Raw genomic sequence first — 25,080 nt, forward strand, 5'->3', positions numbered from 1 at the left:
ATCTGTAGTTCCCCACAGATAAATCAGAGGCTTCTTTACAAGCCATGTCATAAAGAAGTGACTTCAAGGAGTTGAGTACAACAGATTCCTCCATCCCTTGCAGGAAAATATAAATGAGTTATTCCATCTGTACTCCTCTAACTAGTAATTGCATGTCACATTAATTGGTGCATAATCCAGTGCCGTCAAATTGGGTTAAAAACTGTATTTCACGTTGCAGTGGTATTCTGAAAAGACACGGTAAGCTGATTTGGAAATGTTGCACCATCACAAGATCTTAAAACAGTAATGTCATTCTTAGCAGATTCCTTGTCTGTGCCAGGAGGGGTCGACCGACCTCGGTGCTCTCTCTAAATTTACCCCCAGGATTCCCTGTCATGACCAGTGACCACCTACAGCCACGACCACCCACAGATTGTGTCCCTGTTTGGTTTGGACTCTACAAGCCCAAACAATCCATTCATTGATCACTAGAGCTCGTTGATTACCGTGAGCCAGGATCAAACAAGTCGAGCACCTGTCATTCTTACTTTAGGTTGTATCTTTGCAAGATTTCCGTGCTGCGTCGTCTGTCTAGTTCCCTTTAGTCGCCAAATGACAATGAGTTATAAACTCTATTCTTACTCTTCATTGCCTAATAAAAAGAGCTTCTCAGCTCGCTGCTAAGTTTGGTGCCCGGCAGACTGCAATAAAACCACACTTTTTATGGTCTTGCTTAGCAACCACTTCTGAGCAACAGCAAAAAAGCAACAACAAAAAAAAGCAGTGACAGTAGAAAACAGAAAAGTCCTTTCTTGTTTCCTTATCAGTTGTACGTCATCCCACGTTTCCGATTTAGATTTTGAAGTAGTGTAGGGTCAGTTTGGAGATAACCGGACAGGCGAAGCCAATTGCTGGAAAGTATGAGAACTTGTGAACATGGGTGTAGTTCTCCCACAGCCACAAAGGCCTGTGAGGGGATGGTTATGGGAGAGGGCTGACAAAAGGGGGAGGAAGATTTGGCTCACCAGCATTCTTCTCATTTAAAGCTGTAACTACATGCTCTACACACACACACACACACACGCACACACACATACACAAAAGAAGGCACTCGCGCAGTCTGGGCTGGGTCTGGTTGCTTGCTTACAAGGAGAGGCACTCTTGGCTTCATGGTGGAACAGTGATAACCTGACCAATTTTTTTTTCTTTTTCATCCCTTTTTCCCCTGCTTTGCACACAAGGAAGGCTCATGTCTTTCTTATAGACATGCATTTAAGGACTTTACTTTTTCTGCTGGTCTCTGTGGCTCAGGTTTTGATTGTAAAATGCCAAGACGCTGGGAACAGTGGTAAGTAAACCCCTCGCCTGTTTGTTTTAACACCTAGTTGCCTGATAGGGACAAGAGGTTGGGGTTGCTGACTAGCTGTGAACGTGAGCTTGTTGTACCTTTGTCTTCTGCTCTCTTGATGCAGCAGTTTGGCATAATTGACAACATCAACCACAGGCCAGATTATTCAAATCAATTAACTGGATTTTCTTTTTAAACTTTTTTAAATTTGTTTTGCCTACTGCTCCTGTTTACCTGTTTATGACGTTATTATTAACTAGATAACCAGACATTGCTTATTTCTCTTAAGCCTTGTTCCTCCTCAGAGGGGTTGGAAGTGGCAAAGGGATAATTCTCCTTCTGTGCATGGTAGCTTGATTTCTTCTGCCATCTGTGTTTAGATGGGTGATAACATAATCACAGCATTGAACATGTAGGGCAGATCACACACTCTCTCCCTCTCCCTCTCTCTCATATATACTTTGATTTGAGAGGACTCTTTACAGTCTCAGAAGAAGAGTTAAACAAGATGAGAGGCAGTAGCTATAGAGCAAGTTATTTGCAATCGGCAAACGAGCCGCGCTAGTCAGGGAAGCGGCAAACGTGCACATCTGTCAGTGTTTTGCCAGTGATGTCAACCTCAGGCACTGTAAAATGTGCAGCGCGAGGAGACAGAGGCACCCCGGGAGCTTTTCTTTAAGCCCTCATCTCTCTGGCACATTGTAAGCCCCGGTCCCGGTCGAGTGTTACTAACATCCCTCTAACGTGTACATCTGCGCAAAGCATTTCGAAACACCAGAGCTCGCTCACGCGTCTTTGAGGGAACACGGCCTGCATGTTAATTCGGTGCAGATGTGAAAAGACATGGGGGGGGGGGGGGTGGGGACTGAGTCACACAGACATATGGTGGTACACATTACACTGTAGGTTGTTAGCGTCCAGAAGAACTGGTAACGCCCATTGATGGAGCACCTGAGCACCTTGTTTTAGTTGAGCTATCCCCCCCACAACTCCCCCACTTCCCGCTTTCAGTGTTTGATCCACTGTGATGTCACAGGATGATGTCATGGGCTCAGGGCTGGGAGGTTATGGGTAGTGGAACATTCATTTTTAGGGGGCCTCCGTTTTCTTTTCTTTTTTTTCTTTTCTTTTTGAGTACCAGCAGTGATGGCATAGTTTTTCTTTTGTGCCTGTTATTCCATCAGGATCAAGTCAGTGTTGATTTCATTTCATCATCACTGGTATAGGAATGTATTGCTTCGGGTGGTGGGATTGGTGGGGGGATCATTTCAAGTTCACATGGATCTGAAATCGATTAGCCAGTGAGTGTTGGCCTCACAGAGAGCGCCACCGTGTGGTGAATGTCAGAAAGAGCCCCAAACTGATTTTACATGAGGGCCCTCAACAATGCTGAATAAATAATATTGCGGGCAGTTCCCCGTCAAAGAAAAAGGCCGGTAATTGTATTGCTTCGAGTATTTAGCTTTTATTATGAAACTTGATAGAGCTTTTACTCTAACCTTGAGAGACAGATATTTCTGTGGCTTTGTTGACTTAATGCTGTTATTAACCACTTGAGCCCAAAACCACTTGAGCCCTGTGCTATACATATGACTGTGTCATATAATTGCAACGAGTTGTGAGCTTGTAGATCTGCTATTTTATGCATTTTTGAACATGTTTTGACAATTTTTGAAAACTTGAGAAATGTTTCACATACAATGAAGTGGACAAAACATGAACGCCAGGTTTAATACATATACGTTGAAAGAGAAACCATTTAGCTAGTTTTTTTTCCTGGGTTAGACTAAACGTTGATGAGGCATTGCCATCATTCGTTCCTCCACCCTATAAGAGGAGAACTGGCTCCCTGTCCATATTTGTTCATGTGAAACAGAGCTCAGTCATCTTGCAGTCTCATTTCCGTGGTCAGAGAGGAGGTTGCCGTGCAGACCTGCAAAACCGTGGAAAGTCGGTGGCTTTTGTTGCAGACCAAAGGGCTACATATGGTTTGCCAGCACTACAGAAAGACAATGTGCTTTGTGTGTTTTGCTTGGTTACGGTTAGATCTCTGTAGCACGCAGCAAGCTTAAAGAATACACAGCAATAACGACTGTTATATTTAACAGAACTTGTAGTTAGAAGTTCTTTTTGCTTTGACTTAACTACTGTAAAGCTTGCAGGCTGTCAATTTTTGCAACACAACACGATTATCGGATGAAGTATTAAGTAGGTGTTCATGTCGACACGTAGATCTACTTTGGACATGTATTTCTATTTTATAAATTATTTTCAGATTTATCTTTTTATAGAAAACTACGCAATCCAGACTTCTCAAACGTTTCCTGCAAAGCTTCAGAATTGTTGAAACTTGGACAAGCACAGCAGTATTGTACTATGAGCCCACATCTACAATTACCAGTGTTTCTGTATTTAATTGAGACTTTTATATGGAAAATTGTTACTTCAAATTGAGTGTGGTTGAATGTTGATGAAAGTGTGTAATTGCAAGCAGACACACTGTCTCCAGAAACTTGGAACATAACAGTAATATTTAACTGTTCTTAAAAACGGAGGGGGAAAAAGACAGCAGAAAGTTGTGGCTAAGGGTCGTGAGGTTATTTTCCTTCTCCGAGGAACCAAGCTGTGGTTGATGCCTGGAAACATGTTCAGAACTAAAGTCGAAGATCCCTGAGATTAATGCGTTATACGGTTCTGAGTAAATTTCCAATGCATGCACATGTGCTAGAATGTTTATTCGCAGGAGGAGTTGAAGACAAGAAGGTAGAAGATCTTACTGGAGTTCAGTTCGCGATACCAAACGCCACTGCCAAACGGAATAGATTTTTCAGATGAGGGTACAGTAGAACCCCTGCTGGCCTAAATACAATTCAATGCAGCAGAGGGAGGTGCAGTGTGTGCAAGTCAAGATGTTCAGGTTTGTGAACATGAAGGGGGGAAAAACTGGCAGATGAGGGTTGACTCCAATAACAAAAAACAGCAGTCTTTGCCCAGTATTTAACCAATGGGATATCAAACTGCATGTGTTTGAGTGTACAGTGCACGTGTAGACATGTGCGTGTGTCTTGGACAGCCCCCCCTCCCCCACCACTCCCATCCCACAGACTAACAACGCTGTAAAGCGTCTTCAAAGATGCCACTTAGCGTCGTACATCAAAGAGACCAAACACTCCGAATTTTGTTTAGGCTTTTTTTTTGCTTCTTTTCAAATGAATGCCCTTACTTCAGTCCCCCTTTCCTTCAGTGCCTTATTTGAAGACATTTATCATGGCCAGAGGTCAAGACACATTTTCCCCCCGCTCACAGCGGAACTTGTGACCAAGGAACACATATTCGCAGCTACGAGTCAACAAACCTGTATGAGGTCACTCCTAACTCACAAATGAGTTCCAGTTGCCGCTGCCACATCACTGACATCGTAAGAAATGGGCTGTTTTCTACTAGAGCCGAAATGTCCAAACATGTGAATTCAACCAGGTCCGCAGACGGCCCCTGATTAGAAACACATGCTGCATTTTTGAGCTATGACTTGGTTTTACACGCCTCTTCTGAAGTTCTGGCTCACCAGATTGTACAGTACATTGTGTTGGGTTTGCACCTTTGATGCGCTCCAGCCACGGGTGCTACAGAGTTAGTGGCCGTCTGGCCCGATAGCGCCCCGTGGCACTGAACCCAGCGTGACTCAATGGCACAGGCAGATGGAGCTGATAGGCTTTTAATGCGGCTCGCGCCTAGCTGCGAGGACCGCTCCATGGGAACCACTTATAAACCAAATGATTGCAGTCAGCAAATGGAGGCTTGGGGGTGGGTGGGTGGGTGGGTGCGGGTGGGGGTTGGTGGGGGATGACTTCCAGATGTTAAAATAGTTTCTTTGGCAGTATTTGGAGAATATTAAAACGAGGCTTGGACTCTGCGAGAGCTGGAAGAGGAGGAAGAAGTTAAATGGCTGATGTAAGGCATGGTGTGTCAGTGTCGCTTTAGGGCGAATCTGCGCAACAGAGTGACAGGATGTGGACTTTACAGACTCCTATCTTGCCCCGTACGTGGCTCGTGGGAATATCATGTCTCCTGTGCACCCGCGGCACACGCCTCTGTAGTTTGGAGGCTAAACCCAACTATCTGTCTGGGATGCTATGCAATTAAGGGCCCTCCTGACAGTTCTCCTGGTCCTTGAATGGCACTTCCTTCCAAAGTTGCTCTGTCATCCTCTCAACCTGTCTTGGATGAAAGGATGAAAACCACATGTTTCTGTCCAAGATATGCTGAACGCATCCAGTTTCTCCAAATGAGAACTTCCAAGATTATGTTACCGGTATGTTTATTCTAATTAAGGATGCATCAAAAGTAGCACTGGGACAATGACAGACTATAGTGTCAGAGAATCTCCTAAGTGTTCAGATACATAAATGTAAATTCAATGTACACGGAAATATGTCCAGTAAATGTCTCTAATCTCTATTGGCAAAGGTTAAAATCTTCTAAATCAAAAAATGTATCTCTAAGTGATGTTGGTCCAAAGTTACATTTCATCATTAAACAATAGCAGTGGCTGCCTTATAAGTAAACGAGACAACGATTATCATAGTGGTACATTAATGTGCTTTTGAGAGACCCTCGCTGGTGCCTGCAGTGTCCGCCTGCACAGCTTTGGTAGTGTTGACACAGCTGGTTTGTGGTTTTTCAGCAGATCTGGGTGAGGACTTTTGCCCTCTTGAGCTTATCCACTGCAGGCTGGCAGGCCTTAGTATAATGTTGCAGTCCCTCTGAGCATGTTCTTCGTCTGTCCCCTGGTGACCGTTTCAAAGGCTGCCGTAGTAATTGCTTTAAATCCTCCAGTTTTGCAAGATCTTATGTCCAATTTGGGACGCTCACTCTCTCCGTGGCGAAGTGCTTTCGTCCAGGTAATGACTCAGCACTATCAGGCTCCAGGTTTTTCAGATAGGTCTTTGTTTCAAATATGCCATTACACCATTTTAATATCAGTATATTACACCTATGAGGCTCCATGAAGTCATACTTAACAAAACCAGTTAAAAACTTGACAATAGCCTTGACAGTATACAGTTACACAGAGGCCCAACTTGTTTAAATGCCACAAAACGAGGTCTGTCAGCCATAATTGCAGCCTGCGGTCAAACCTAAATTCTAAGTTGTAGCTAAATTGTATATATTATAGCTGTCGAGTGTGAAACAAGTAGCACTACAAAGGTTATGGTGGCTGACAAGGGGCAGCAATGTGGCTTCAGTTATGTTTCCATCCTTAACGTGTTGGACAGCTGATTGACTTAATGGTGAGACACCTTGTAAGCAGCACGCTGAAGTGCCTTAGGGCGGGTTAAGTCCAGGTGGTCTACTTCAAGCAGATGACTTTAGTGACATGATGACTGCATTGTTTCACTCCACTCATAATTGGAATGTTTAATAGTATGTATTTTATATGCTTTATATCTTTATTTCATTATATCGGGCATACAGTAAAAGGAGTTTGTCCAAACGGAGCATACTGTACTTCTTGAATAATGTCCTACTACCATGTGTTGTTTGTGCATGACGCCTGTACTGACTTGGACCACATGCCTCTGAATACCTTGGACCAGTGCCAAGTGCTTGGATTCCTTCTCTTGGGTGTTTGATGGTTTTGTGTCGTTTCACTTGAACTCACAGAAAAAGAAATATGTTGTACAGTGATGTACAGTTATTTCCCCCTAGTACAACCAATGGCCGTTCTCCAAAGAAGTTCGTGTTCTTGAAGAACAATTTTGGTTCCCTCAAAGTGAGCTTCAACACATGCAGTGCTGGAGTCTTCACGGCGCAACGCCGCCAGATTTTAGCGGAGGGTATGACGCCACGCTCGTTGAAACGTCCCCCACAATTAATCTCGCACAGTGTGCAGAGCAGATACATTTCAGCCGAGGCGCAGTCATATGTTACAGAGTGCTTTGAAGCATCCAGCAAACCAAATGTGTAGAAAAAGTGTAGGACTGTGGCTCAGGCCTTGGCATGTTGCTCCACAGTGAAATGATCTGATTTGACTGTGTGTGGCTGAAACAGAGGGACAGAAAATGTCATATACTGTATGCTTTGAAATTTAAACTTTTAGTTTTCTGAGGAACGTAACTCAAGGAAATGGATGGGTGACAGTTTGTTTGATCAATGTAGCATGTGAGAGAGGGCCACATGATGTGAGAGAAATTCAAATACAGATCAGCATAAAAACGTTTTTCATTGGTTGCATAGTAGGGTTAGTCAACAGTCAATCTAACGAATCAATTTAATCGATTATAAAATATAATTGGTATTTGGTCATTTAATAAAAATAATCGATTGATAATAAATCCCTATTTTGGGCTAGTTATTATTATATTATTAGTATTATTATTATATATTTCTTTACTTTAAAAATAGTGAAAATAGCTTTTTTTCCACAACACAGTTGTGCGACGAGGTATAAAATAGTGCTTAAGTGGTTAATCGATACAGTGAACTACACGTTTTATACAAATTTTGACTAATCGAAATAGTAGGCTAATCAATTGAATAATCGCTAAGGAAATAATTTATAGTTGCAGTACCATGTACTTTGTTGTACATATGGCAAAAATAGCAACAAACTCAGCTTGTGGATCGGCTATGTTCACAGAATGATCGCCGAAAGTTCATGAGTTCATGGGTTCATGTGGTTAATTGATGGACTATAACATGTCCGGTATGGAAATGAGTTCCTCAGCAGAGAGAGAGAAGGGTGCATTGATTCCTTCGACACAATTACGACTCTGTGCCCGTCTCCTACCGCTGTGCGCAACGTCCAGTCAACGTTCCCTAACAAACACGTCTCACAGTAGACCAGGCCAATGGGATGTGGAAATGTCTGCATGTTTTCAGTGAGTCATGTCTACTGTCTGTCTGATGATTTCACCAAATGGGGAAGTTGCTACAGGGTGTGCTGAGGGGAGAGGGGCACTGGTCAAATGAACTACTGCCATTAACTACTTAAACCCTACAGTAAATATTTCACTGACCGGAGTCTCCCAGGGTACTATATATTAGGCCCTGTTTTTATTTTACTCACCAGATCACCCCAGAATAGGGATGCTAGGTTTCAAGTAGTTAACTGCCACAAATATATATATATTTTTTCAGGCATCATGATTTAAAGTTTGGTTTCAAGGTAGATTCGTCAAATAAAAGTATTCCTGAATCAAAGGCCCACAACCTGCCAGTGGTACTTTAATTGTGCTCATTGCTTTGCTACTGCACATGACATCGCTAGCAAAGAATGTTAAGGACTCTGAAAGTCTGAAGGAAAATGTCAAACTTTTGCAAACACAAGATGTTTACAAAGTTGTTCATGGTCTGCTTGTCCATAACATGGTTAGAACTGAATATAAACTCTTTGTTTTTCCTAGCGACATATACACTGGGATTAAAGCAGAGCCATATGGTTTATTTTGCTGAAGAAACAATAGTCTGCTGAATTACCTTCTAATTGTTGCGGTGGGGTATACACAAACTATTTAGATGTTCTGCATGGGCTTAACTCAGCCATGCCAGGATCAAGCCAACAACAAAACATCTCAGGCCATAGCAAAAACTTGCACTGGGCTGTGCAGAAGACCTCGGGTCCCATGCCTCTGTCTTGCATTTAAAGTGGACTAAAGCAGATCTCTTAAGCCTGATTGTGTCCTAATCTCACATCCCCTTTTTAGTTTTGAAGTAATCCACCGGCAGGCTTTGGGGAAGAGGGTCGAAAAGCAAATAATAGGGTAGGGTGATGAGGAAAATGCTAACTCCATTACATCTCATATTCCATTACATAGGGCATTAGTCTAGTCTAGTAATGATCAAGGGAACCAGAGATTTAGGAGGGCACTGGTGCTTGTGTGTGCATGTGTGCATGTGTGTGTGTGTGTGTGTGTGTGTGTGTGTGTAGCCCATATCTCTGCGTCATCAAGAGCCAATGATTCTCTCTCTCTCGCTCCCTCTCTCTCCCCCCTCAGCCTCTACCCCCCTGTACATCCCAACAGACTGGTCTATCTCCCAACACAGGAAGTTCTGTCAAACTGGAATTTCCTCTGGGAGAGCACGTGTTTGGGCTTGGCGTTGTGACTTTCTTTTAATGTCCAGGGTGATTATTGTGATTGGGCAAAAACCTCACAGACAGGGGAAGACGTTAAAGTTTGTCTCTCCTGTTCTGAAGGTGCATGCGCTTGGCAGGGTGCTCTGTGCAAACATCTCGGGGGCATGTCGAGCAGAAGTGGTGAAAACGTGCGAATGATTTGCAACGGAGGTCTGCAGCCTCTTGCCTCTTTGTTTAGCTGAAGATAATCGAGAGCACATCTAGTTTTGACAATGTGGTGTTATCTGTGCCTGGGCTTCCCTCATCAAAACATGCGGTCATGCTTCTGTGTTTACGGATATCAAAAAGCCACAGTAAAATCCTGAGTGTTAATTTAACCCTGAGAGAGTACAGCTGTAAAAATATGGATCCACGGGGACCCTCATGGGTCCATCCAGGGGTCCCCAGGTAAATGATTTGACAGGAACCAAATGGACATGTATGGGTCTGTAAATCAGAGAGTATACATATGGGATCCATGTTGGTGTCATAAGAACTAGTTCTTTGCCATGAATGTGAACGGTTCGGTCATTTCCTTAAAATGTTCACGCTTTCGTTCACCCCTCCCCTCCGCCTCCCTGAGTCCCCGCACACACTGTATACTGTATACTCTACATTATGTTGTTATGTATGTATCTATGTGTATGTACATAATGGGCTAATGCTCCATTAGCCAGTAAATGAGCAGATTCCATTTGTCTCTGAAAACAAAAAAGCCAGTGCTGAAAGTATTACCCCCAGTGATGTCACTGGAGTCAAATCCAGGAATGTCTTAAGGGGTGCACACACCGGCTGCGGACGGCGCAGAGACATTTTTCACCCCACAGCAACGCCTGGAAAATAGAACAGTGGCGTATCGGAGCGGCGGGCGAGGCTTGAACGCACGCCTGCGCACATCTGACACCGGCGGTGTGAAGAAGAGTGGGTGCATGGGCCCGGTGGGGTCTATGGTCTGGATCCACGTCTCTCTCCCTGAATGTTCACCTACTGTATCATGACATGATGATGTCCAGATTAAGGACGGTATACTGTAGGGTTCAAGTAGTGGTGGAAAAGTATATAGATGGTCTTGGTCAAATATTACTCAACTGCAAGTGAAAGTTGATCTGTCAAATCTGTACTTGACAAACATTTCAAAACAAATTCCGATTTTCCAGACATTTTCAAAAAATATCAGTGAAAATAGTAGATCTACAAGCTCACGTGTTGTGTCGCGGCATGTGAGCTGTGAGCTTGTAGATCTGCTGTTTTCAGTATATTTGAAATATGGCTTACAGTAAGTGGTTAAAACAAAAACACATTGGCAAATGCAGGTGTATCACTGAAATAGGGTCAGTTATTTAATAGGTCAGTGTTTGCTTCGACTCAAGATTCTGTCCTTCGACAGGATTTTGTTTCCGGCTCCCACAGCTGTCCATGTCTTGTCAAAAAACTATGCAATGGCTGCTGATAAAGTAGAAAGACAGGCTTTCAGCAAACAATCCCGCAAACAAATCTGCCAAGAAATGTTCCTATTCACTTGGCAGTGGAAGACCAATGCAAGAAGGCGATCCAGAGGGAGAATCATACTGTGTAAGGGAGTGCACCGTAGTGTTTTAGATTTGTGCAGTTAAAACATTTGGAGAATGTTAATATTCCCATTCTCTGTGGTGGTTTTCTATCGAGAGAAAAGCTTACTTGGAACAAAGTGCAGTTTCGTATCAAAATGTCATAAGGCTCTCATTCCACTTCATGTCACACGTGTGTGTGTGTGTGTGTGTGTGTGTGTGTGTGTGTGTGTGTGTGTGTGTGTGTGTGCAACATGTGATTTGATATCTTAAATTATATTAAAACTGCATTTGCTCCAAAAACATGAAATTTGATCAAGTGATTTGGGCATTTATGCACTTCCCTCAGATAACTGTGCAACTCCAGTCTGCGTTTGAGTATTTCGCTAAATATTCACCAAGCACTCAAGTTAAAAAAAGTACAAACTAAATGCCTGTCTATCCTATCTCTAGGCTACACACAATGGAAATAAGCACTCGAGTTTCATTGTGTTTTATCCTTTTCACGGATACAAAATACGTTTAATACGTATGAACTCTATAGCCTCACTTTTGTGGGCATGTCATACTAGGTAAACATTTGATGAAAATAGGCAAACATTCCGCAACATTAGGCAAACATTCGGCAAGAATAGGCAAAAACACAGCAAAAAATTGCAGATTTCTGGTGAAAAGATGGTTTGGTGTAGAGGGGAAAAGGAGGGGGACAAGTATAGACCCCTGGGGGACCCCGGTCAACATAGGGTATGAGTGGCTAAGTATGCATTTTGTCAAATAAATATGTCACCCCACCACTAATGTCCAATTATCATTATGTCCAATGAAGTACAGTGTGAAAAGTCCATCACAGTAGTGTCCTTTTGACCCTGATCAACTCACTCTCTCCTCTCTCACTCTGTGTGTCTGTCTCCAGCTTTGACAAAGATGTAGGGGAGCTGTAAACTTCAAGGGCCGCATTCAGCAAAGAGAAAGTGATAAATCCTGTCAGTTCCCTCAGGGGCCTAAAGGCTCAGAGTGATGTCACCGCGGGGAAGGGGCCCCACGGTCTGCTCTCTGTTCTCACATGTCCCGTCTGTCAGGAGTAGGTCCCGTACGCGTCTATCTATTCTGCATCTAGCATTTTGCAATACCCACATTTTAACTAAAATATTTGCTTCTGGGGGTCCCTGGAACCAAATATTTTGAGATGGGGGGGTCCGCGGCCAAATACATATCAATTTGGGGGTCCTTGACATGACAAAGTTTGTGAACTACTGATACAAATCTTTGCTTCTGGAGGTCCCTGGAACAAAATATTTTTAGATGGGGGTCCTTGACATCACAAATTGCCTATATCAGTGGTTCTCAAACTTTGGCCGCGGACCCCTATCTCAAAATATTTTGTTCCTCGGACCCCCAGAAGCAAAGATTTTAAATATTCACTCTGAATTTGGGTCTTGCCAAATGCTAGACGCAAAATAGATACATGTGTCCCATACTCATATCCATGCTTATATTCATTGTTGATAGTCTTGTTATCAGTCAACAATGAATACTATGAATTCATACATACGGCATTTAAGATTTATTATGAATTCATACTGATAATTATACTTGACGATTGACTGAGCAAAATGTACATTACTTTACTTTGGACGGGACAGTGCATATTAATGAACAATGAACAATGTAGTTGCGACTGTCAGGTCGCAGTTACTATCAAAACCTCCATCGGCTGTCAGTCTGTCTGTCTGTCTGTCTGTCTGTCTGTCTGTCTGTCTGTCTGTCCGTCACACGTCACACTTTTGTCCTACTCATATCTCCGCCACTGTTGCCCCTATCCATGCCAAACTTTGCACACACACTCCTTGGCTGCCAAACCACAACCTCCACCCCTTCTCACATGGCCCTCTTCTAGCGCCACCATGAGGCCGATTCTTGAAAAAAACATTTTTGGACACTGCTCCTACAGATTTTTTCCTAAAAATCACGCAAAGCTGTACACAGTATCTCTAAAGTCATGTCATCAACATGGATCTGTCCCATTTCCAAAATTCCCTCCCGATTGCCTACCATTGCCTTCTAAAGTTTGTGTATCTCCCGATTAGGGAGTCTTACTGAACACAGGGATTTAGCAAGGATGTTGATTTCCATCTGTAGTCCCTGCCTACATACTGTGAACTCATTCATTCATATAATTCACTGTACAGTACATATTTATTGGTAGACACCAAGATAAGCAAGATAAGTGCTTTGTTTGTATTTGTATTCTTATTTATCTTGGTGACTGCATCGCATCTGAATTTCCCTCTCGGGATCAATAAAGGTTTGTCTTATCTTGGTGGTGGAGTTTAATCACAGCATGTAGCATAGCAAAGGTACAGTAGTAACGCAGTTATGCTGTGTTGTGTGCGCTTTATACCAGGAGAGGATAAGGAAATTATTCATCACCATGTGCAGGATACTGCTTTATCCATGCATCAAAGTTAGAATGATGAAAGAACTCCTGGACGTGTACAGTAGATGATAGCTTGACCATCTGGGCTGCAGTCCAAGCGTAATGATATATACAGTGTGTTGCAGCAAAGTACCTGGGAAGAATAAAACTCTCGGAGAATACATAATACTTTGGGGACCATGATGTATGGAGCTCTTCTGGCAATAGGTCACGGTTTCCATTGCTTTGAGATGGTTCTATGGCAGTGAAAACGTTGAATGAAGATTTTCTTTTTTCCTTCCCAAACAAGATCCTGCTGTCTTCCAAGCAACTCTGCAAAAATATCGCATTGGCCCTGTTTCTAATAGCCTATTTTTGGAACCCAGGACATTTTGTACTGTACTCCAGTATTCTAAATGCAGTCACGTGACATGAATTGAACAGGGGAATCCCTCACTGTTCTGGCTATATGAGCTGAGATAGAACCACCACTCCCAGGTTATTATATTATTTTCAAAAAATATTCCACGGACACAAATATTTGTTACACTCTTTGCATTCACAATTAGTTGTTTCTAGTGACCTTGTTGTACAGTGAATCATGAAAATAGCCTCACAATGCACCACATTATGATTTTGAGTTTGTAGTATTGTAGTTTTATATTTCTGAAAATCTTTGACAACTTTCACCTATGTTGACCAAAATGGCGAGGCCAGGTTGTGGTTGGCTCCTAAACTGCAAAATGCCAAGTGAATGAGTGTGAATTGAAGGATGTATCAAGTGAATTGTGGCTCCACAATCTGTGGTCCAGTGGAAGATGTAAATATTTATGGCACACATCCGTTGCTCTGCCTGAGGCAGGCAGTGCCGTTACATGATGCAATGCAACGCCACGGCCTCAACAGCTGCATGGACTCTGCAAGCTTTTAGAATAAGCACAACAAAGAGAAGGAAGAACACGATCCAGTAATTGACTGTAATTTACATTTATAGTGGGGGGAGAAAGACAGAGAGAGTGACAGAGATGAGAGTGAGAGAGAAAAAACATAGGAAAGGAGAGAGGGAGATAAAGATAAAAAATCACACTTGTGTGAACTGAGCGGTGGAGGCTGCGTGTGTGTGTGTGTGTGTGCGTGCGTGCGTGCGTGCGTGTGTGTGTGTGAATGTGAGTCTGAACAACAGCGCCCCTCCCTTAACATGTGTGGTCAGAAAAGGTACTGCAGGCTACATACAGACACGGACGGACGCATACATACATACATACATACATACATACATACCCACACACACGGCCACGTATAGGAGCGTTGTGACCACCGCTCAAAAATGGAGCAATGAAAAATAGAAAATCAGGTGGTAGACATGAGACAAAAGTACAGAAACTGAAATCTGAGAGTTAGAGAGAGAGTAAGGAGGCTGGAGAGAGAGAAAGAGAGAGAGAGAGAGAGAGAGAGAGAGAGAGAGAGAGAGCGAGCGAGAGAGAGCAAAAGAAGAATTTTGAGGGCAGAAAGGTCACAGTATATACAGTTTAGACAGTTTAGAGTTAGAGAGAGAGAGAGAGAGAGAGAGTGTGTGTGTGTGTGTGTGTGTGTGTGTGTGTGTGTGTGCGTGTGTGTGTGTGTGTGTGTGTGTGTGTGTGTGTGTGTGTGTGTGTGTGTGTGTGTGTGTGTGTCTGTGTGTGTGTGTGTGTGTGTGTGTGTGTGCCTGCCTATGTGCGTGTGTGTGTGTGCGTGCGTGCGTGCACACCATAGTCTGTAAAGAAATATGGACAAAGTTATGCCATTGGTTTCATCAGACCCGAGAGTTTGTAGATCTGCTATTTTAGTGGACATGAACAACAACTCTCACGCTCGTGCCTGTGTGAGCCACCGGAGTGCGACCCAGGATTTAGGTATAGGAGATAAAAATGGCATATTTATGTATATAATTTTAATGGCAGTTATAGCTTCCCAGTATTGTAATACCAATGTGTGTGTGTGTGTGTGTGTGTGTGTGTGTGTGTGTGTGTGTGTGTGTGTGTGTGTGTGTGTGTGTGTGTGTGTGTGTGCATACAGTACATGCACTGCGTGATTGCGTGACTGTGTGCGTGCGAAAGACGCAGAGAGGCTGTGGCATCCTTTGGTTCCTGTAGCAAGCAGGTCAAACGAAATGTGTTGGCAGTAAATCTCATTTGCCTAGAGGTGGGGGTGGGGGGTGGGGTGCTCCTCCTCTCAACTTATATACTGTATAAATCGCCTCATAAAAAAAACCTCGAACCCCCTCCTTTCGGAAAGAACGATAATGATCCAACATGTGCGTTTCATCTCATGGCTTTAGTGAGTCAGCTCCATGACTGCATGCTCTCCAGTGGAAATGGTCACTCAGCCTTCTTGAGAGGTGTTCCCCAGGTCATGCTATTAAGTACCGTTACGATTCGGTAGTAACGGCAGATCTGTGCAACTTATAATTGTGTAGACTTGAACACTATAGTGTCCCTATTCTGGAGCAAACATTTGTTGAAATTAGCCAAACTACGATCTCACAACGTGTCGCGTCATTTACGACAAGGAGATTTGGTGAAAAAAGGAGTGAACCCTGGTCAATAGAGCTTAAGTGGTTAAGTGTTGGGCTCTTTGGCCTTTGGGTGAGCCTCACGTTGTAGTAGTCCAGAATGGCTGTGTTCCAAACACCACGAATGAAGAGTTCTCATTAAGAAATCATTCTGACAAGCGATGGTCAATGAGGAAAATCTGCAGAACTTTGTCGTTTGGTACAGACTACAAAGAGGTTGCGTCAAAAGACCAACAGGTGTTTATAATCAAGACATAACCTTGTCTAATAAGAAAATAAGAAACAGACTCCTTTGATTGCTTTGATAATCTAAAACCTCATTTGAATGTTACAAACCATCTGGCTGCCATTTTAAGCTGATGTAGCGGGCAAGGCACAAGGCATTATGGGAAAAGCCTGTGCCACTCGAAAACACAGACTCTATGCACTCTAGCGTTTAAGAAATGTCTTTAAATGTCTGACGTTCATGTATGAACACTGAGTAAACATGAATTCTCGGCTAGCCCTCTATACCCAGCCAGTGGTCTAGACTCTAGGGTGTAGTCTACCTGTTGCCCTGTGCATGTCACTGGTTCGAATCTCACCAAGGACACTAACTGTCATAAAAACTGTCATGGATCGGCCTATACCATATGTCATGTTGGATGTTCTGTCATCATGCTATACTTTGTTTGTAAACCTTATCATCATTCATGACTTTTAACTGTGAAAAGTCTATTTCCTGCTCAGGCATTGAACATTCCTTAGAGGGGTGGAGACAGGTATTTTGTCCCTGTGATTGGAGTAGGGTTCTATGCTCTTTCTGACTCCCAGGAGGTATATATCATCATTAGACAATGATTTTGGTGTGTGCACACACACACACACACACACACACACACACACATAAATATTAAATATATATACACAATTATTACTCCATATTGCGTTCCTCTGTTAAGAGTATAATCAAAGCGAGAGTAAAGAGGAAGAGACAAACAGACAGACAGACAGAAATAGATATAGAAATAGAAAGCAGGCCAACACATACTGTAGGCCTGCACTTTAAAAGGCAAGCAGATGTGTTCAGCACTGCTGCGAGGTGCAGCCAACATGCCGGACAACACAGGCCTTGGATTCTTGTCCTGCAGTTTGTCCTACTCTGTCTAACATCAAGCCTTAGAGTTCAGCTTGTGAGTTTGACCATTTTCTGACTGACATTGTGGATATGCTTTTCGCCCATTGCCCTACCTAAAGCTAACCTGTTATTGGCTTTTGTGGCATACAGTATAAAGGCATAGGCATAGTTTGTCCCCAATAGTTTCTATCGATTACTCTTGAATCCATGGATATTCATAGTGTGTTTTGGTCGCACTCCTAAGCCAATAATTTGAGGAACTCCATAGGGAACCACTGCTGGTGGTCATCAAATGATTTTCTTAGGGATGCGACAAAAATAAAAATAAATCCATGAATTCAAGTTGAGTTGAGTAATCAATGGGAAAATCTAAATATATTACACATATTGATGATGCCTGCCAGATATCGCTATAGTCGTCAGTGTACCGTTTGTGATATAGGTTGGTTCTCGTTTTCTGGGGCACAGCAGCAAACCCCTGGTACTATTTATAGTCATGTTCATGTTCTGTAACAGAGTTAAAGGAAGTTGTCAACTCATCAGGTTGAATTATTATCTGCCAGAGTGGTTTTGCTGTCATCTGACTGTAATATGCCTGGCGGACATTAGACTTGTGTGTGCAGGACTAAGGGAGGGCTCACCCTGTGGTCCTTGCTTGCATGAATAACACATTTTAGATCAATCAATTCATGATCAATTATGAGGGTCATGGAATAGAATCCATAGCTTCAACTGGAATGGATAATGAGCACCTGTTGCTCCTTACGAATGCATAGCAGGGGACGTTAATCAGAAATTTGGACGTGGATAAAATAAGTCGCTCTGATATTGCACAGCATCGCATTTGGACCAAAGCCAAAAAATGCCAAAACTGAAATTAAAGAACAAGTACGAACGCAGTCATCTGAGCACCCTTTCAGTCTAGTTAGATCTGTCTTGCTCTGGGCTATAATGTTCTCTCTTGTCACAATGAAAGGCTGTAATCTGATTGTGTATGAATCATGGTGCATGGCAGCATGTTCAGCCTCACTACCGTATTCATGACAAATGCACAGGCCTGAAATAATAGCTCTCTAACCCTGAGTGTGTGCATGGTGTAAAGTAACGTTGTACTTTACTTGAGTATTTCCCATGTCCAATGCTTTTACTTCTACTAGACTACATCTCAGATCCAAACATATGCTTTTACTCCACTATTATATTAACATACATTTGTAGATTTGTATTATCATTATAAAACATACATTAACCACTTCAGCCCTATGTACATATCAAGCTCACAATGCGTCGCGGCGCGACGCATTGTGTGCTTGTAGATCTGCTATTTTCCATAGATCCTTATACATTTGAACACTTGAAATGCGACATTCTGCATAATGACTACTTTCTACTTTTAGTACGTTAAGTACATTTTGATTTGAATACTTTTGTACTTTTACAAAAATGTAGTAAAAAGTAAAAGTACTTTTTCCACCACTGAGTGAGTGCACAATGCAGTGGAAACAGCTTTGCTCTTTTCCCTGCGTGGCGACTCCAGAGTTTATTCTTTCACATCTGGCGCTGTGCTTAGTTGATGTAAAACGCTGGGGCGCCATGACCCTTGTATATGTTACCGCTCAGCTCTGCCTAACTGGAATGTTTGACGTCAACCATTTTCCTTCCCTTCACGCGTTGATTTTACATACAGATTTAGATTTATATAGGGGGTGGATGCAGATGAGAAATGGTGCATTAAATCAAAATCAATCAATAGTCTATATCGTCATTGACGGGTGGAAAATGGAAACCTTGTACTCAAAACTCGTTCGTTTTTATCATTTAAAAAAATGAACTAAACTAGTGGAAAGAGCCGATCTACAAGCACACAACGCCTCGCAACGTGAGGCGTTGTGTGCTTGTAGATCTACTGTTTTCACTACTTTTGTGCGACGGCCTCGTCTGATGAAGCAGGGCTTTACTTCACGAAAAAACATACAAATTTGAAACTTGGAGATACGAGGTTTCTGCCCGACAGTGACGATATATTGATCAACATGGATGGGACATGCATGTTTGATTGGAAGATGTTTAATGCGATTATCGAGATAAATGTATCAAATATTACAGGATGACTTTTGATTTTCATGGTACGTATTAGGTAGGCCTATATCATGCTAGCAATAAAAAAAGGCATTGATTCATCCTCTGGATGTTTACGTGCGTAAATGCCAGATTATACAAGTTCACAGGGAGAAAATAGCCCTTTAAACTGAATGATTTATGAGGGGGCCACTTTTGTTGCAGGTATACCTTGCAGACATTGACTTTGAGGTGACGGGAGGGAGTGCATGGGAGTGCAAAGTGCGTCAACATGTTTTGCTTGGGCAGATCACTGAGTTCTGGACCCAACCTGAGAGGATATGAATTCCACATGTTTGCTGTTCAGCCAGAACGCGCTGTGTTGCGATATGGTCGCAAATCAAACAAGACGCACTGGAGAACGCTGAATAGCAATTTTTCACACTCCTGTCCTGTACCTGCAATTAGGTTTCACAAGAATGGAAGTGTAAGCAATCAGATTTGTAGCAAATTCAATTATAACCGTTCACGCCTGCCACTTCAGTCACCGCACGCTTACATTGGATGACAAATTACATAATTTACACATGGTGAAACAGTGATTTGTGGGTTCTAGCCCAATAGTAGTTATCTAGTGGTTTCCAAACAGTGTGACGAGGTACAGTCACTGGTGTGCTGTGAGACAGGTGTGCCTTGGGATGTTGTGACAGCCACTCAATATTATTGCATTGTACGCGATTATACAAAACGATAGGCATGTGTCATTATTATTACTTAAGTACAGTACTTATGTACTGTAAATGTACCTAGTTACTTTACCTTTACTAGTGCACAATGCAGTGGAAACAACTTGTCCTATTTTCCCTGTGTGGAGACTGCAGTGTTTATTCGAAGTTTAACAGAATGTATAGCTTCTTCGTCTCTGTACTAGCCTGGAAGTGTTTCCAGTATGGAAACCAGTATGTTTCCAATATGCCACTTTCAAAGCGTATTATGTTTATAGTGCGATATTGCATCACATGCTCAGCTTGCCAACTTGAAAAGTCACGTTACGTACAGTCCCTTGCATTTCTGGGTTTAAATAATAAACAGTGTGAAAGTACACCATTAAGGCTTCTTTCAGTTAAATGAAACTGATTATAGTCTTGGGAATGTAAAGTGTACCGCAGTGGGTTAAGGATTAAGGATTCTAACATGAAGATGGATGATGCACTTTGATCTTGACCCTCCCCCTCTCCGAGTGTTTAGAGTAGAGTGCGCTATGATAGCATGAAATGACATGTTACATAGCCAACGTGGCTGTCTTTTGTGGTCTGTAGGTTGTAATTTATTGAAAGTCGAGAAAACCCAGCGAAGGAAAACAAAAACCATGAAGCTAGCCAGAGTGGTTGCAGAGTAACCTATGTGTGACCATTATGTGTACCACATGTACCATACAGCGTTGGTTCTCAACATGGGGCACAGGGACTCACTGGGGTCCTTGTGTGGGTTCCAGTGGCTCCCCAGCTAAACTACTGTTAGAATCCAAAATGGACAATTGATATCCTTTTTTTTTACCAGACATAATCTGTTAAATTCTTAATGCACTCCCCCCTCATTTTGTTGAATTAGATTTTTTTTACTTTACTCATATATATACATTAGGAATATTAAAGGAGCTATAGTCAACTTTTTCATTGTAGGTGTACATCCTAGTCTACAGACTAGGATGTAAACAAAGTACGGGCCCTGTAAATGTAAACAAAGGGCCAAAATGATTATTTTATCATTATGTTACGCTTTTTGTGGTCATTTTTTAATTGAAACACATATATGAAGCTTATTTTTTTATAAAATATTTTCGAAACATTATTTTTATTTTAGCATCCGTTTTTCAAGAAAAAGTTGACTATAGCTCCTTTAAGACATAATACTTATGGAAAGTGGAAAAACAGTATATCTCCAACAGTTTGTGGAACAACAGTATAAGTCCATACAAGCAATATTCAGCAGACAAAGGGAGCAGATAATATTAAAACAAACAATTGAACAAAATGAGGGCATTAACAATTTAACAATGAGTTTCATGTTTTGATGCTAGATGGCGCTGTTGCTAGCCTATGGTTCACCAATTATTTTCTATCTTGGAGATTGAGAACGATTGCAATTACAGTGCCACAGAATCTTTCTTTATTATTTCTTTATTATTTTACCTTTATTTAACAAGTCAAGGCAATATTGAAAGTGTTTCTATATAGTGTTCCTCTTTGTCATCAAACTTTGATAGATGTCGTGTGCTCTCCAGGGAATCTTTAGCAATGGCACATGGCATTCCCAAACAAGGAACAAATGGTTGCTCCCATGTCGAACCTCTGGGTTCTGGTGCGGTGCCAGGGCCAGCTAAGTGAGAACTCAGAGTTTAGTTGTTCTAATGTTGTTGTTGTTGTATCGAGTTTCGTCACTGTGAAGTTCTGAGTGAAGAATCAACTGTAGATATGACGACTAAAATCTTATGACAGGGATCTTCAACAGGGGGTCCGGAACCCTAGGGGTTCTCCTTTTTTATGTTAACCACTTGAACCCTAGCATCCATAGTCTGAGAACTTTAGCCAAAAATAGCAGATCTACAAGCTCACAACGCCTCGCCTACTTTTGGCAAAGAGCTTTGGTGTAGAGGGGAAAAAGAGCAGACTGAGTACAGAGTGAAAGGTCAAGTTTATTAAGTATTGACGGTTCAAGTGGTTAAATATCTGAAAACACAAATTGACATGAATCCAAAATACACTGATGATTGTGCTGTCAAACAATGAAACTATAGGGAATCTATGAAAAGGTTGTGGGGGTCCCTGCTTCATCTATCTCTCAAAGAAAACGTTGAAGACCCCTGTCTTATGATATTTAGTAAACTAAAACTAGACTAAAACAAAGATTCCAGATGACGAAAATATGACTAAAACAAAATGGAATTTTATTCAAAAGACTATGACTAAAACTAAATGTTTTACTAAACAAACAGAAGTAAGGAAGTATTTCGCAGTGAACGATGATTATCTGTGTACGGCAGCCTCATTACTGCAGCGTTCCGTCGGCGCTTGTGGTTTGGAAATGATACTGATCTATTCACTTCAGAAGCTCCCCAGAATGCCTGTTTTGTCTTGTAGTCCACAATGAGACTATAATAGTGCTGGGAAGAACATTTTCCATTATGACATAATGACATGAAGGTTGTTTGATCAGACCAAGAAACAAGTGGGATCTTTCACTTACTCATTACAGGCTGAATCACAATCATTTAAGTCCTGTATGTCTGTCAATTATGTCTAATGGCACATAGACGTAAGCCTGCCTATTCTATGTAATTCTGACAAACTCGCAAAACTCCTGATTGTTAACTTAATCACTTAAAGGAGTAGTTCACCCCCAAAATGACTTTCTTTCTATCGATTACCCATCCCATGGAGACTTGAATTCAATAATAGTTTTGTGTTTTTGTCGCAAGACAATAATTTGATTATAATGTACCCCCATTGATTCCGGATGGAGACCTAAATGCATTTGCGCCTACAAAGAGTCTCCTCAAATGAATGCTTTCGGAATGCGACAAAAACTAAAAAATACTATTGAACTCAAGTCTCCATGGGGTGAGTAATCGATAGAAAAAATGACATTTTGGGGTGAACTACTCCTTTAAGCCATATTTACTACTTAAAAAAAAGTCCACATTGATGCCGCGACACGCTGTGAGCTTGTGCATCTGCTATTATTTGTGAAAACTTTGTTAGAGTTAAACAATTAAATAAATATCTTGTTATAACCTACAGTGTATACACAAGAGGCAATACATGTATCTTTGTAACATTTTGGACTGACTGTATATCTGTATTTTTTTATGTTGTGCTGCACTGTACCATAGCCACATTCTGTACTAAGAAAAATAAAACATTTTAATTACCCCAAAAAAACGGAAAGCTGTCTAAGTCAGGCAGCAGAAGAGAGAGAGACAGATAGAAGATTAAGACAGAGGGATTTGGGGAAAGGGGGGGGGGGGGGGGGGTGATGTGCAATTTTGGACAGCCACAAGCCTCCCACGGGTGAACATGGGATAGGAACAGATCATGACTGTGGTCGTTTCTCTTGGAGGAAGCCCCCCTCGCCTCGGCGGAGACGGACAGGGGGAGAAGCCTAGACATGTAGTCAGCAACGCTACTTATTCATTTCAACTTTTCCTGGCCAGAGCTTCCTACCGCATCCCCTGGAGGGATGCATGGCTTTATTTATGGAAGCCAAGGTGAGGAACGTACAACCCGCTCCGACACACGCACGCACACGGGCGCGCGCACACACAAAGCTGTTACAGATAATTCCCGACGCTTTGTCTATGAGGTCAGAATATTAAAGAGACAGGACTCGGTGAATCGTCGTGGGTTCTCCCAAGGGGTCCTTGGGGGGGTTCCAGCCAAGGGGTCCCCGGCTAAATGATTGATAGGAACCACATGGGTCTGTATAACTCCAAGAGAGAACAAATGGACACGGCCCATTTGATTCCATGTATAATACTCTCAGAGTTAAACAACCACTGACGATGTTACAGCATAGGCTGGGGTCCCAGAGAGAAACAGAAAGAAGGATTAAATATGTAAGTGTCTGTGGCCTAATGCATATCAAACTAGAAGCACTGAGCACAGGTCTCCACCAGGTCAGGTAGTTATTGTGGCCTCCTGGTGGTGCTAAATGTGAAAAGGGTGCCATGTCTTCTTTGGCCTTTAACGGTGACACAGCATGCATGATTTGAGGCATTTTGATCCAAAAATGAGTTTGGCAAAAGTTGACCTGCTGGTGGTGCATCAACAGGCCAATATGAAAAAGAGTGTAATTTGTTCCTTCCTAGTGGGAATGTGCGTGCAGAATTTCTCTGTAATCACAAGCTGCGTTCATGATATAAGTGATTTTGTTCAAAATGGACCAATACTGCAATGTTTGGAAGCCAATGTTAGCCATTTAGGATGGGATATGAAATATCGGACAGATCCGTCTTGATCACATGACTATTGAGATACTGCGTACTGATTTGCATTATTTTGGGATAAAATCTAAAGGAATAATAGGGAAAAAATGGTTTTACATAGGTCGGCCTTCTGGTGGCGCTATAAAAGGCAGATATGAAAAATGCAGGGCAAAGGTTTTTCCTTGGCCTCTAGGGAGTGCACATACAAAGTTGTACATTGATGAGTTATAGGTAAAAACACAAATCGGGCTGTTATACCATGAGGCTGATTGGATTTTTTTAAGTGGCATTTATTCCTCTGCCTATTGGGAATGTGCATGCACAATTTCACCAAAATCGCACACTGCAGTCATGATTCAGGCATTTTATTCAAAACTGACCAATCCTGCACATTTTGGAAGCCAGTTTTAGCCACTCAGGGTGGAATATGGAAAATCAGACAGATCTGTGTCGATCACATGACTGTAGAGATACTGTCTACCAATTTGTGTGATTTTTGGACAAAATCTGTTGGGAGTACTGGCACATGGTTAGTTTTGCAAAAATCGGCCTCCTGGTGGCGCTAGAACAGGCCCATGTGAAAAATGTGGGGCAGAAGTTCTGAATTGGCATCCAGGGAGTGTGTGTGCACAGTTTAGCAGCCGGAGATTAGCTGGTAACAAACTGGATGGACGGACGGACGCACGGACGGACACACGCGCACAGACGGCGACGGACAGAGGCGAAAACATAGTCTCTCCCCATGCCTTTCGGCTGGTGGAGACAACCAGGGGTCCCAGGTTGAGAATTAGCTCAGAATCACCGTTTTTTAGTCCTTTACCCCCCAAGGGAGTCAAGTCTTTAGGTCAATCATTAAAAGCAAAGCGCACAGTATGACAGATAATCATAGGTCGTTGAGTCACCTTTGAAGTGCTATACTGTGCTGACGAGAAGGCCAATAAGGGGGCTCTCGTCGTTGTCC

General features: G+C 42.3%; 1 protein-coding gene across 1 annotated transcript in view; it reads left to right on the forward strand.

The window, feature by feature from the left end:
• Nucleotides 1–1,152: 1,152 nt before the first annotated feature.
• The window catches only part of LOC308308367 (uncharacterized protein), an 87,511-nt gene continuing 63,583 nt past the window's right edge, over nt 1,153–25,080 (forward strand). Inside the window, exon 1 of the mRNA XM_080753792.1 lies at nt 1,153–1,330. Coding sequence (XP_080609918.1) covers nt 1,249–1,330 — 82 coding nt within the window. The 5' untranslated portion in view covers nt 1,153–1,248. The remainder of the gene's footprint in view (nt 1,331–25,080) is intronic.

Source organism: Nannobrachium achirus, assembly GCF_963921795.1.
Source record: "Nannobrachium achirus genome assembly, chromosome: 22".
NCBI lineage: Eukaryota > Metazoa > Chordata > Actinopteri > Myctophiformes > Myctophidae > Nannobrachium > Nannobrachium achirus.